At 35.1% G+C, this 14,087-nt stretch overlaps 1 protein-coding gene across 4 annotated transcripts in view; it reads left to right on the forward strand.

The window, feature by feature from the left end:
- The first annotated feature begins 219 nt into the window (after positions 1 to 219).
- na (sodium leak channel non-selective protein na) overlaps positions 220 to 14,087 on the forward strand; it is a 151,033-nt gene continuing 137,165 nt past the window's right edge. The window contains exons 1-2 of one of the 4 annotated variants that reach the window (XM_081756858.1): positions 220 to 383; positions 6,027 to 6,088. In XM_081756858.1, the coding sequence (XP_081612984.1) occupies positions 6,027 to 6,088 (62 nt within the window). In that variant the 5' untranslated portion in view covers positions 220 to 383. Of the gene's footprint in view, positions 497 to 6,026; positions 6,089 to 14,087 lie in introns of all 4 variants that reach the window. The other 3 variants (XM_081756859.1, XM_081756863.1, XM_081756860.1) reach the window with 3 other exon arrangements.

Raw genomic sequence — 14,087 nt, forward strand, 5'->3', positions numbered from 1 at the left:
TTGCTCGGAGCCGCATTCCGTTCCACTCTTTACACAATTTTGCGAACTGGAACTTATAACAAAGTGTGAAAAGGCAAATTTTAAGTGCTAAATAGGTTATCACAAACTGAAAAGCAAATTTTGATTTGGTTTGACGCACATCCGTACGGAACGAGATCCATGTTTAAGGGGGATCCATGTTTAATGCCGACTCGAATATTATTTGGCAACTCTGATTGCTTATTGCTGTCTGCTTAGCTGTCTGCCATCTGGTTTTTGTTGTTGTTTGCAAATTTGTAACTGTGTATACTTTATAGCTGCATTTTGTGAAGAGTGCTGTATGTTAAACATCGCAATTTAACAAATAGCGAGAAGCGTTTCAAGAGGAAGATACGATTTCTAAGGTGTACTGTGAATCCATGTATATATATCCGTACCGTACTTCTATTTATAAGTAAAGATTGTCATTTGCAGATTGTAGATAATTTGTCAGGAAACGTAGCAGTGTATACTGACAGTAAGCAGTTCATAATACAAAATTCGTAGTGTTTAACTATTGCAAGTTGTTTCCTATGTTTTTATAACAAAGTATAACATTTATTGCCGAAACTCCTAATTTACACAAGCAATGACATCCATGCGTGTGGAGCAAATTGACAAATTCTGCTTTTGGGAGTCCCATGCTTTTTTTTTTTTTTTAATTGATACTTTTTTGCTAAATATAGCCTAATTTTAATTTGGTTAGGTATTTCTCGGGAATTCTAACTTTACACTACCTTCACGGTTTTTTATAGATCGGTTCTCCCGTTTCCTCTCACTTTTTGTGATTCCACCATTTCATTCATTTCCGAATAGCACCGTCTCCTTTAGCCTAACCGACATAAAAGTGGGACGTAAAACTTGAAGATTTCATTTCATTTTCACTATTTTTATAACGACCTATTCTCAATCTGGACCTTTTTTCTAAGATATTTAGCTCTGTATCCTTACCTGAGACAATGAACGGAAAATACTTTAATTTCTCACTTGTCAATTTAGAGCCATGAAATTAATTCTGTAACAAGAATAATAACGGGTATCCGTTCTTTAGATCGTAGTTGTAAAGCTATCTGTACTGTAAGAAAAGTTTTGCTTATCTTGGCGTGCAGACATTCCGTTTCCCTTGATGAGTTCTGCTGCCGTTACTTACAGTAATCAATAATTTTAATAACATCACACCATCTCAGTCGAAGAAACTTTGCCATTTATTAAACACTTAATGTTAGAAATACCCACTGTTTCTGGTAAAGAGATCGTTATTATTATGAATGAAGCACGCTGTACATATACACGGTTTCTATTGCTGAGCACTGAATAAAATTCTGTTAATCATTAATATGCTGTACATATACCGGTACACGGTTTCTATTGCTGAGCACTGAATTTTACCTGTATTGGCTTCGCTAAATTAAACTTGAACCACTATGGAACATCTATACGATGGTGACAAAATATAATTAGTCACTTCTTAGCCATTTTCTGGTTTTTAGATCCAGTAAGTTAGTTGGTCACATTGAGATTTGTACGCTGGCAAAAGTTGATAATGGTTTAATCAAAAGTTTCCTACTTGGCAGTCTATATATATATATTTCGGTGTTACGGGTGAACTGAAGGTATTTTTAATCTAATTAAAAATCTTTTAATTTGTTTTTCTGCAAAATTGTACTACGTGAATGTATATATATGATGTTTTATTATCCTCGCATAGATATAGCATAATATCTTTTCGTAAGTAAGCTTCCAGGCAATTGATAACAGTTAGCCACAAAATGAAACACTTTTTGTTAAATGTTAACTTAGGATATTTTCAATTTGCATCGATACTGTTTATGGTACAAAATCGATATTCTGAGTATTCATATTAGTTTTAGTTACATCTACGTCATAGTCCGTAAATAAGAAATAACATGGGTATTATTTGCTGTACACGAGAATGTTGTATATCCTTTAAATCTGATTATTTTATTCAGTGGTAGAGCGTTTATCTCTGATGTGTGGGGGTCCTTGGTTCGATCCGAGCTCCCGCCAAGTGAGCTCTGTGTTGGACAAATACTGTGTGCATGGGATTTCTCGAGGTTCTCCCGTTTCCTCCCACTTTGGCAATTCCACCACTTCACTCATTTCTTATCATCACCACCTTCCTTAGCCTCGGCGCATAATCGTGGGACGTAAAACTTAAGACTTTTAAAGCTGATTATTTCATCTTTATCCTTTTTGACTTCCAACCTTTGCTGTACATAAATGTAGGAAGTCTTATTGTACGGCTTTGTTCGTCTGTCTGTCTGTTGACAGTTACCACAGAACAAACAGTCATCAGAGATACCCGAAAAACAGATTTTTGCGTCGTTTCAGCGTCCCCAAAATAGGTTCCATCCCCATTAACGGTCTATTCAAGCCAAAAATGGTAGAAATAAGCCGTTTCCGGTTTCAGCGTTGATCGCCATGGAACAAAAACGGTAATAGATAGCGACAAGCTGTTTTCTGAAATGGATTCAGTTTCTCATGAAAACCTTCCATAACCACCTGTAATACTCTATCTAAACCGGAAGGGCTTGCAATTTAGTAGTACTTCCGGTTTCAGTATTGATTTATATAGTACAAAAATGATAAGAGATATCGGAAAGCGATTTTCTTAAATCGATTCAGCGTGCCAAGAATAGGTTCCATCTCTTACGTTAACCTAGGGTGACCAGACGTGCTGATTTTCGCAGTACAGTACTGTTTTTCAGGAAACTGGCCTGCGTGTTACGAAGACGCCTAGAAAATCGAGAAGTATCCATCTTTTTTAAAAATTTCTGGGTTAACTTATGTGTAATATTTGATGTTTCGTTTTTTATTCACAACATTTTGAATCACGGCAATCTTTTTCTGAATAATGAACTGCTGGTTTTTTTAACACTTCTCAGAAGATTAGGGCAGGAGAACAATCGACAGTCCATTGTTTTTACTGAGAAGGGCTTGTTGAGATATCGGTAATGTAGAAAAGGTTTCTTTTTCAAATTACGACAGTGATGTTAACCAAGTTACAAGTTATGGGTTCCCTAGATGCTAGAAATTCCGTCGTGCCGGTCTAGATTTTCTCTCGTCCCTTAAAATAGTACCACGCAGTGGCGTATTTAGGGGGTGGCTTCCGGGCTTAAGCCCCACCCGAAATCTTACTTAGTATAGTAAAGTAAATGAAATATCTTGCAGAATGTTCACATTTCCGGGGAAAGCACCCCCCCCCCGAAAGTTAGCAAAGCCCCTCCCGAAACAAAATCGTAAATACGCCACTGGTACCACGGTCCGAAAATCGATAAAAAGTAAAGTGTTTAGCCCAACACGAAGTTTCAGTGTACGTTCATAATAATAAACCACTTTGTCATTCATCATAGCATTTGGAGTTTTGTTGAATTCCTTCAATACTTTTGTTCAGTACTTTTCTTATTAACAAAAATGAATAGACTTACGTTAAAATGTTAGCGTTAAATGAAATAAGAATATGCGTATTGCCGACACAGTAAACTATCATATAGTATTATATTTGTGTCCTACTTTTCGCTCGTCAGAATCTGGTCACCCTACGTTAACCCGCTCTTTAAACCGAATATGGTAGAAATTTTTCCGATTCTAACCTTTTATGGAACAGAAACAGTAGCAGATGGCGACAAGCTGCTTTTGCAAGTGATTTAGCGTCTTAAGAAAACATTCCATCTTCTCCTGTGACATTCTAATAAGACCGAAAGTTGTAGAAATTTACTACTTTACAGGTTGAATCTCTCAATATGCCTCTGTTGCAGCTGAAAGTTATAAACTTCTTTTAATATTGAATTCACATGGTTTCACAAATGTGGAACGAAACCCACTTGGTAGTGCTCTCTCATTCACGGATAGAGTTACATTTACGAGTATAAATACGAATTTTATGTTTTATGGCTAGGTTTAAATACAATTTCTCGAAAGGATTAAGGAAAGTATAGAACTTCTATTCAACAATAGTGTTTTTACCTCTTTATTCAATGTACATTTGTAGGAGTAATGGAATAGTATTATTTTTTTTTATTTTTTTTTTACTTTTAAAGAGCTGCTTTAAGATATTTTCTTACTGAAAGAAACACTAACAGTTAAAACGTAATTAAATTTGAATGCATGTACTCAGATGAGAATGCTACAATCCCACAAAAAAAGTGACATTACCAATTTTCCAGCTTTTTTTACTAATTTGGTTTTTAACTTTGGAAACTCATATTAGAAAGAAGTTATTTAAGGGAATTAGATGGCAACACTGAATCCTAAATTTCCCTCAATAACTTACCTTCCAAAGACACCACTGCCACACGTTGCATACCGTTGAGAAGGCCATTCCATCACCTGCCAAATTCGCTATTCGAATAGCTACAGAGCGACTAATAAGCAACATAGGTCAAAAGTAGTTCACAACCTGTAACTCTCAAACCGTTGAGAATAGAACTCATGTTTATATGATTTTTTTTTTTTTTTTTTTTTGCTTAGCATCACCGATACTACTATTTTCCAAAGTGTTGCCCTTCCCCCCTGAAACACCCTGTGTATTTATAGTATTCATCTGTTTGTATTCCTTACTACAGAATAAACTTTCCAATATTTCGGTTACATACACGGGTAAGCTTTGAGGATTAATGAGGTTTAATACATGTTATATATTCAGATCTTTACATGGTTATTGTTTTAGTGTCAGTGGACATTTCAGATTTCATATATGTAATTTAAAATATTACAAAAATTTCGTATTTCTAATTGAGGGGACGAAACACTGTAGAAAAATAGTGTGATGTTCAGTCAACAGATGCATCAGATACCAGACTGACCAGTGATTTTTATCAATTCGGCAAAAGCACAGTTTCACTTTGAAAAGCGTAAGAATTTGTTGTAGTAGAACTGAAAATTTGAGAATGTGATATTGGTTTAGAGAGAGGCATTAATCCCCTTGTATGGCTGACAGTTGGACATATATGTGACAAATTCAGACTCCATGGAACAAACAGTGTGTGATACACACAAAGGAGAGACCTTGAACAATTACAAGTGGTGAGTCCTCAACTGTGTTGCTGCAACAGTTCGTAAACTTTATGATAATGATATATTTTATTAGGAACAAGAGGGTGCCCCCTGTAGTAGTGTGGGCACCGTACAGTTCACGAATTGTTTCAGCACCGCAGTCGAAGACTTATCACTTGTAGCTGTCCGTGGTCGCCCCGATCAGCTTTTGTGTACATCTCACACTGTTTGTTCCATGCAGTTCGAATTGATCACGTATACAATCAATTGTTAGATGCAAAGGGAAATTAGTATTATAGTCACATCTCGATTGTATCTCAATCAAAAACCACATTCTTAGTACCACTTATATAAATTCTTACAGTCTTCAGAATTTAACCATGTTTTCGCCACGTTGATATGAATCACCAGGGGCGCTAGCTCTGGTATCTGGTGCCATCTACTGAGCAAACACCACACTACTTTTCTACTGTATTTAGTCCTCCAGGTGAAAATTGATTTTTGTTTGTTTTTTACGTGTTTTAAACTGTGCATATTTTTCTAGCATATTATATTTGCGATACTTGCTAGCAAATCACTCTGAAGCAACAATTTCTGAGACGGTGGATATTTTGGTGACGTAAAGTTCCCTTCACTAACTTAGTTACCAAGCTTCTGCGGTAAACTTCCGTGTATAGTGTATATTATCTAAGATCCCATAAGTTGTTGAATACTTAAAGACGCATTAAATACCATGAGATTTATTTCCATAACTCCTGTGTATATTAGGTATATTCATACTTCATTATTGCATATGTGTTTAAGAAAAATAGTACAAATTTTTAAGAAAATGGGGCGATGGAATGTTTTGGGTTGCATTTTATTCGAATGTCGATGTGCGTGTCAATTGTACTTTTTCCAGTCGCAATGAATGCATCATGAACTAAGCACTGAATGGGCTGGCATGATTTTGTAACTCCATGTGTTAATGTGTTGTGTATGTTTTCCGATAGATGTCTCTACCAGTCCCCTTCATGTTAGGTGTTCAGCGATATAACAAGAGAGCATATCTCAGGTGAGTACTTTGCCAATATTTGCTTTTCATCAAATTACAAACATATCTGTCGGAATCATGGTTTCGCGTATAAAGGCCTTCGGGTACTAGGAAAAGTTATTTTTGTAAAGTTTTATTTTTATTTTAGTATTGTAGTAAGCAATAACAAGTAGTATATGCTGGAGTGTGGAAGAACATACGTGTTGAAATAATATTAAGTTTGTACCTTTCGTAAGAGAAAATTTTACTTCCCGTATAATTTAAGGTTACCATATTTCTCCAAGCCGGGATATTTTAGTGGGAGGTTAATCTTCTAAATTGAGACACTTTGTAGAAATTAATCTTCTAAATTGGGACACTTTGGTGGGAGGAAAATCTTCTAAATTGGGACATTTTGGTGGGAGGAAAATCTTCTAAATTGAGACACTTTGGTAGGAATTAATCTTCTAAATTGGGACAATTTGGTAGGAATTAATCCTCTAAATTAGGTCACTTTGGTGCAAACTAGTCTTCTAAATTGGAACACTTTGGTGGGAATTAATCTTATAAATTGCGACACTTTGGTAGGAATTGACCTTCTAAATTGGGGCACTTTGATGGAGATTAATCTTTTAAATTGGAACACTTTGGTGGGAGGAAAATCTAAATTGGGACACTTTGGTGGGAATTGTCTTCTAAATTGAGACACTTTGGTAGAAATTAATCTTCTAAATTAAGACACTTTGGTAGGAATTAATCCTCTAAATTAGGACACTTTAGTGCGAACTAGTCTTCTAAATTGCGACGCTTTGGTAGGAATTGACCTTCTAAATTGGGACACTTTGATGGAGATTAATCTTTTAAATTGGAACACTTTGGTGGGAGGAAAATCTAAATTGGGACACTTTGGTAGAAATTAATCTTCTAAATTGGGACACTTTAGTGGGAGGAAAATCTTTTAAATTAGAACACTTTGGTAGGACTTAATCTTCTAAATTAAGACACTTTGGTAGGAATTAATCCTCTAAATTAGGACACTTTGGTGCGAACTAGTCTTCTAAATTGGGACACTTTGATGGAGATTAATCTTTTAAATTAGAACACTTTGGTGGGAGGAAAATCTAAATTGGGACACTTTGGTGGGAATTATCTTCTAATTTGGGACATTTTGGTGAAAGGAAAATCTTTAAACTCGGGCACTTCTGTGAGAGGTAAATCTTCTAAACCGGAACTATTGGTGGGAGTTTTACGTTTACTCATTTCATTGATAGAGAGCACCTAGCCAGTACAAAAGACATTCTTTTTCCACTCCTGTTTGATGTATCAGTAATGATGGTAAGAAAAGTAATACGTATTAATATGAACTCAATGGTCTGATGTGGCACTCTACTAATATTCAAGCGTACTATAGATTAAGATTACATATTCTATTCCAAAAGTAATATTTTAACATACTGCAATAAGGATAGGACATGCAGAAAGAGGTGAGAGCCCTTCCAGCTGGTCCAATGGCTAGCACGTTTGCCTTTGGCGCATGCGATCCTGAGTTCGAATCCTGGTGGGAAAACACAAAAGAATTAATTTCACAATACTCACTTTCATTAATTATGCAACTCCTTTAGACTGAAGAATATAACCATTGGATGTCAAACTAAAAAATTCAAGAGCTGAAAACACTTCCGCGACTAAAAACCGGGACAAAATCTTAACCAGCAGGATACTAGGACAAGATGCTTCAAACTAAGGCGGTTCCGATTATAACGGAACGTGTGGTGACCCTACATATATTAGAGTGTTAGTTTTGCGGCGTTGTGTTTAATAAATGAATCTTTTTTTTGTGTGTGTGTGTGTGTGTGATTATGGCGGAAGAGAGAAAGTAAGTTGCGAAAAAAAAAAAAAACGTGATTTATCGTATGGACAAGGAAGGCATAAGCTCCTAACAACGTCCTTTTACACTGAAAATATATCAAATATACCGCATTTGTTGTCTGCAAATGCACGGTGAACGGTCAAAATAATCGTTCATTTACTTTGAAACTGTATTTTGTAAGGGAAAGAGGGGCGACTTCCACAAACCTGGGTGCAGAGAGTTTGGTGTTACTACTCGAACACTTAAAATGTGATTTCCATGTGTTGAGATTATATAACTATTGTTGAGTTTTCCCCTACTTTCTGGAATGTCTCGTATGATTCCACTACACAGACTATATGACCAAATAAGCTGATGTCCAACTTAGTAGTTTAACTTTTTGTGCGTCTCTCCTCATAAAACACCAAGGTTATTAGGGGCAGGATCTCGAACCACGATCGGAACTTGAATCAGACCATAACAAAAGATCAATTCTCACAGTACAGAATTCCCCACCATACTATCTCGCCTCCAGAAAAGCTTGATTACAGAACCTCGCCAATGGACCCGTCTCTCAGCATAACATATATTTTATTGTGTGTGTTTAAAGTTCTCTCGAACGAAAGATGCAAGCTTAATATATATTTTCGTTTATGCGCAGGAAAGTTTATGAAATAATAAATAAACGATTTATCATATTTGCTTCCTAATCTTTTTTGACTAGCAAAGGTGCTGTAGGGAAAAGTAAAACGATTCACAACGCATAACATATAAATGATGTCACCTTCGGTGTGTTGTCTCTTGTTTCTGCTTTTTTTTTTTTTTTTTTTACTTTTTTATTACTACTAAGAAAAAGTTAATCGAAAGTGAAGGAAAATCAATAATTCTCAAGTGAAAATTTTCGTTAATAGTAGTTCGAACAATCTGCCATGATTCCGAGAGAGAAATCATCTTTTGCGCAGAATATGTTGAATATAGACCATATAGCAATCACTAATCCTTCCCGTTGCTTCTGATACTAAGTAATAATACTATTTGCAGAAAAAGACTTCTTCACTTGCTGTGAATATTCTCAACTTTTAAAAACGTTCTGAGATTTCAGAGTAGTCAATAGAGAGAGACCTGTAAAACTGTTTAATATACCAATTTTTTTCTTGGAAATTCAGATCTAAACCAATAAAATAATTCCCGAGAAGAGTTCATAAGTTTTCCGTTGCTTTTCAGCAACAATGGATGTGGGATAATTGTTCCTTGATTCACTAACCATCAGCAAACGATCTTTAATATCTGTTTGACGGTTTTACTGTTAATCAGTAGTTGGTTTAGTTTCTGTCAAACTAATATAGTTTGTCTCAAAAAGGGGAAAGATAGATGAATAGTTAGACATGCCTGTATTTACCTATTTCAAACTAAAATAGTTTGAACACTACCTAAAGGTCATTCCATATCAATTCAACACAGTGACTTAGCCTCACTATCTCATATTTTAATGAAATTTGGTACATTGATGCCCTAAATCCCCAAATTAGCATGTTCAATGAATTTTGAAATTGGAATTGCAGCAGTCCTAATTGAGCTAGAGAGCTGGTTGAGGTGTCATTTTACAGCGTTTTTCATACCCTTTCCTATGGTATATAACATCAATAGGCTAATACAAAATTTGTTTTTTCAAAATGAAAATCAAAATTTTTCGAAAAGTACATATTTTAAACTTTTGAATTTAATTCCATGAATAGATAGTATTGTTGTAAAGCACCTGACAAAATATGAATTTTGGGATGGTAATGGGTTCGTTCTTAAAATAATTCAAAACCAACATTTGACTAATAGTTGAGTCTATAGTAAAACTTTTCAATGAGTAGTAGTATCATTTGAAGTTTGTAAAAGCCACATTTGTTCGGCATACATCACTTTCAAGGAGAGCATAACGTCTTCCATCGGGAGTTACAGGATTCACTTTTGTCAGAACGTCCACTACTAACATCCACAGAACATCAGCATTTCTTGGATATAAGAATGATGAAGATGGCCCAAGCGGATGAAGTTATTTTTACTTCATCAAGTTCTCCATTTTTCTGTAAAACACAGCCAAGCCACAAGTTTCCTTCATAGTGAGCGGTGACATAGCCTGATATGTTTTCTAATTGAAGTTTATTTTGGAGATTTTGACACTTCCTTTTCCCAACCCTGTAAACCATCTGAAAATTTTAATACAGTTTGCCCTCATATTGAATTTGAACCCCCTCAAAAGCTGTGGATCCCCCGAAATAAATTCCTGTGTACATCCCTGATAATCAGTGTGCTAAAATGGCGTTTATACAAACAATGAATGCTGGAATTTTAGAATTAAAATTTAGTATGAGATATAATTCAAGAAGATTAAAAAAAGTCCAATTGGTAATGTACAGATGTAGTCGATGAAGTTTGCCTACTTTTTATCAATATATTTAAACGAAGTTACAAACATTGATAACTATGAAACAGACACTCAAGCTAGCAGATAGAATTTGTTTCGCTAGCAAAGGCGGCTTCAGAATTTTAATTTTGAGTAAGTTTGTTTATTTTATTTTATTTTTTTAAAGTGTAAAAATGTATAGGATTTGTTCCTTGGCAGTAAATATGTATTTATTATCTTTTAGACTATATTTTTCAAAATTTTTAGGTAGACCCCGGCCTACCCTCCAAAGCTGTTTTAGTTCGTTTGGTTTGTGTAGGCTTAACGTCCTTACGTAACAGCGAGGTTATGAAGGATTGGACATATTACTTAAAGTGGCATCTCATCCACCACTCGGTTTCCAGCTGAGAGAAATTTCGTGGCTCATCGGGACCCCTTAGTTACAAAGCGAAAATTAGATTCAACTAACACAGATGATTCGGGATATGTGAAAACGTCACTATGAAATTCATACGATTTGTGGCATCTTTTTTGTTTACACCATTTTTTTTTTTAAAACTGGTTTAAACCAGCCAACCTTGCTTTTGTACCAGTGCTAGATGTAAACTTTTTACAAACCACGTTTATTTTCAGTACCATTTTTGTGAAACTTGTGTTAGTATTATTTTATTGACTTCTGTAGAACTGAAGTTCAAAAGTGTGAGTACCATAACTTAGCTTTAAGTTAAAGTTTTTAGAGTATGAGCTAATAAGTATTGTCAGCAGATACAAGTCTATATGATATGTTTTAGAGCCATTACTCTACTCTCCATTTTTATTCCCACAAATAAAACAAAAAACATTGCATACTTGTATTTTTCAGCTACATACAGGGTATTAATGAAAACTCTACCTAGGTAGTGTTAGTTTTGAATTTTGTTAACAATGAACCCATTATTATCTCAGATTCATATTTTGCCAGGTGCTTTACAACAGTACATCATTTCAAAATTTTAAAATATGTACTTTTTGAAAAAAAAAAGAATTGAAGTAAAATTTTGATTTTGATTTTGAAAAAATAATTCTGTATTAGCATATATGATGTTGTACATCACAGGAAGGGGCATGAAAAATGCTGCAAAAGGACACCTCAGCAAGCTCTCTAACTCAATTAGGAGAGCCGCAATTCCAATTTCAAAATACAATGAACATACTATTTTGGGCAATTTTTTGAAACTTTACATAGCCTTATCTACAATACCGGTTGACATATAAACATGAAATTTTGTATTTTTCTTAGTCTGTATGAATGGTACCCCTGTGCAAACTTTCATCACAATCTGAGATGGTAAAGTAAATTTTGTCTTCAAATTGTGTTGATTTGACCTGGAGCGGCTCCTAAAATAATGGGAAAAAATAATAAAAAGGGAACGCATTTGCACTGGAATCGAACAGAAGTTTTCCAGCTTTTAACAAGAGAATCGAGTTGTCACGGTTTGGGAGATGTTTTGGGTACGCAACTCAGAGGTACGATAGACCTTTGCGTAAAAATAGAACCTTTTAATGCATGTACTTACTAGTGGTACTACTAGTAGGTGGTTTTGGGTAAAACAAAATTTGAAGGGAGAGGAAGGGGGGAAGGAAAACCGGACTCTTGTTCTCTTCAATGATCTCAGTGCTCCCAAGAATCATCACCTAAATTACGTCACTGAGGTCAAGAAAGCAATGTGGTTCCCTCTGGTCTCGAAGTCGATACTTCCGGCTCTCTTCTGCAGTCGGTGGACATAGTGGAGCTCCTGTGATCCACCAATAACTGATTCTTCTTTTCCAACCAAAAACAAAAGGAGATAATGGATTCGAAGTAGGGTCCAGTAACAGCTGTCTGACAGGCTCCAGCGGAAGTGAACAAAGACGACAGCATATTGCCAGGTATATTTTAATTAACTACTAGTTATATAAATAATAAAATAGTTATTTACGTGGAATGCGTTGTTTCTTTATAATCTGTTGCGATATTTTATTCTTTCAACTTCCTGAGAACTTCATGTAGATTATCTTAGAATATCACTGAACTACATATTTTTACATTCTTTTACATTTACATTCTTGGCTGGTGCATCTTTCTATGTCATTGAATTAGTATCTGTAAAGGAAGTGGTGTGATAGAAAATTAGTTATTTCCCTCCATTTAGCAATATAGTACGTAATTCAGCCATCAGAGGTTTTTATATAGACACTGGAAAGTCGAAGCACAATAGTTGTGGTGCAGTCCATATGATCGGAATGATTGAACATCGAGTTCAAGAACAATAGAATGTACGGCTGTTCGTAGAGCGCTCTGCGTAGCCTAAAGGTTAAGAACTTAATACATCAACACGGTAAGCTGACGACCGAGTTTCGATCGCGGTCCAGTCCTGATTTTTTAACTCTATGTATGTTTAATTGCTTAATTTTAAATAAAATATCCGGTTGCAACATATTCAGTGTATAAAAAACTAAACTCTTTTCGCAGCTGCCTTTGTTGACAAAAACCCATCAGCCGGCTTGTAGCACTCATGCCTTTGGGGTGATGTGTGGTCAGCACATCGGCTCCCCTCGCCGTTAATGTTGGCTTTCTAGACCAGAGTTCGCTGCTTCTTTATTTCAAGTAGCTCACCAATTGTCCTCACGACGCTCGGTAAACGCCGCAAAGCTAAAACCATCTAGAGACTATGAACGGTTACTCATCTTTCGTCTGATCAGACTCAGAGAAGTGATATTCCATCAGAGCTAAGACATAGACACACTAAATAGATACAGGATGTACAGAAACAAAAAGGAAATGTTGGGACGGACTTATGAAGGGAGATTCTTTACACGAAAACTCATTATAACTCAAAATGAGGGAGAATCGTCACATTATTTGTCCATACCTTTCGGTTTTTGAGTCACTCACGGTTTTCTTCAAGTCATTGACAGGATTTGTATTTTACCGATCTGTTTTAATATTATTTAATGGAGAATTTTCCCAGCAAGATTTAGAAGAAAATCAAATAGTATTTTTTCGCCTTCAATATATATATATTTATTTTCAGAGTGTTCGGGAGCAAGAAACAAACTTTGAGAAATTATTTCTCATGCGGAGACATGAAAAAAAATTATAGACCGACACGAGTGCACGAGTGAGTCATTTTGAATTTATAGCTCACCAAAAATTTGTCAGAATAATACAATAAAGGGTATCAACTTGTGAACAAAAAGTCGAATTAAAGTTCGGTAAAAAAAAACATATTGGTTATTTTGAATCTAAATTCTGTTACTAATGTAGCAGTGGATATGGGATAAGAATGGCTACAGGGTAAGCTTCAAAGGGTGGAAAAATGATAGATCAGGAACTGGAAAATAGGTACATTTCACATCCACTGGTACTTCAATAAAATGTAGGCACAAATTAACTATTACGTTATTTTATCCGACATTTGATTCTCCTTTTATGACCCTTTTTAAATATCGTTTCCACCAATTTTTGGTGGACTATAAGTGCAAAATGATGCTTTTGGTGTATCTGTGTTAGTCTATATATTTTTTTTAATTTTATTTATTTGTGGAGTCATGTCTCGAACTTTTATGGTGGTCTTTTCAAACGCCCTATATATATATATATATATATATATATATATATATATATATATATATATATATATATATATATAGCAATATGTATCTCTTTTTGAAATTTTGTTGCTATATGGTCAAATGAAATATTCCTATTAATGCTCTTAGTACCATAAACAGTTCTAAAAATCTCATTTCTATTTTCATAAGTCGCATTTTTTGGA

This window comes from Thermobia domestica, chromosome 4 (genome assembly GCF_964235325.1).
Source record: "Thermobia domestica chromosome 4, izTheDome1.hap1.1, whole genome shotgun sequence".
Taxonomy (NCBI): domain Eukaryota; kingdom Metazoa; phylum Arthropoda; class Insecta; order Zygentoma; family Lepismatidae; genus Thermobia; species Thermobia domestica.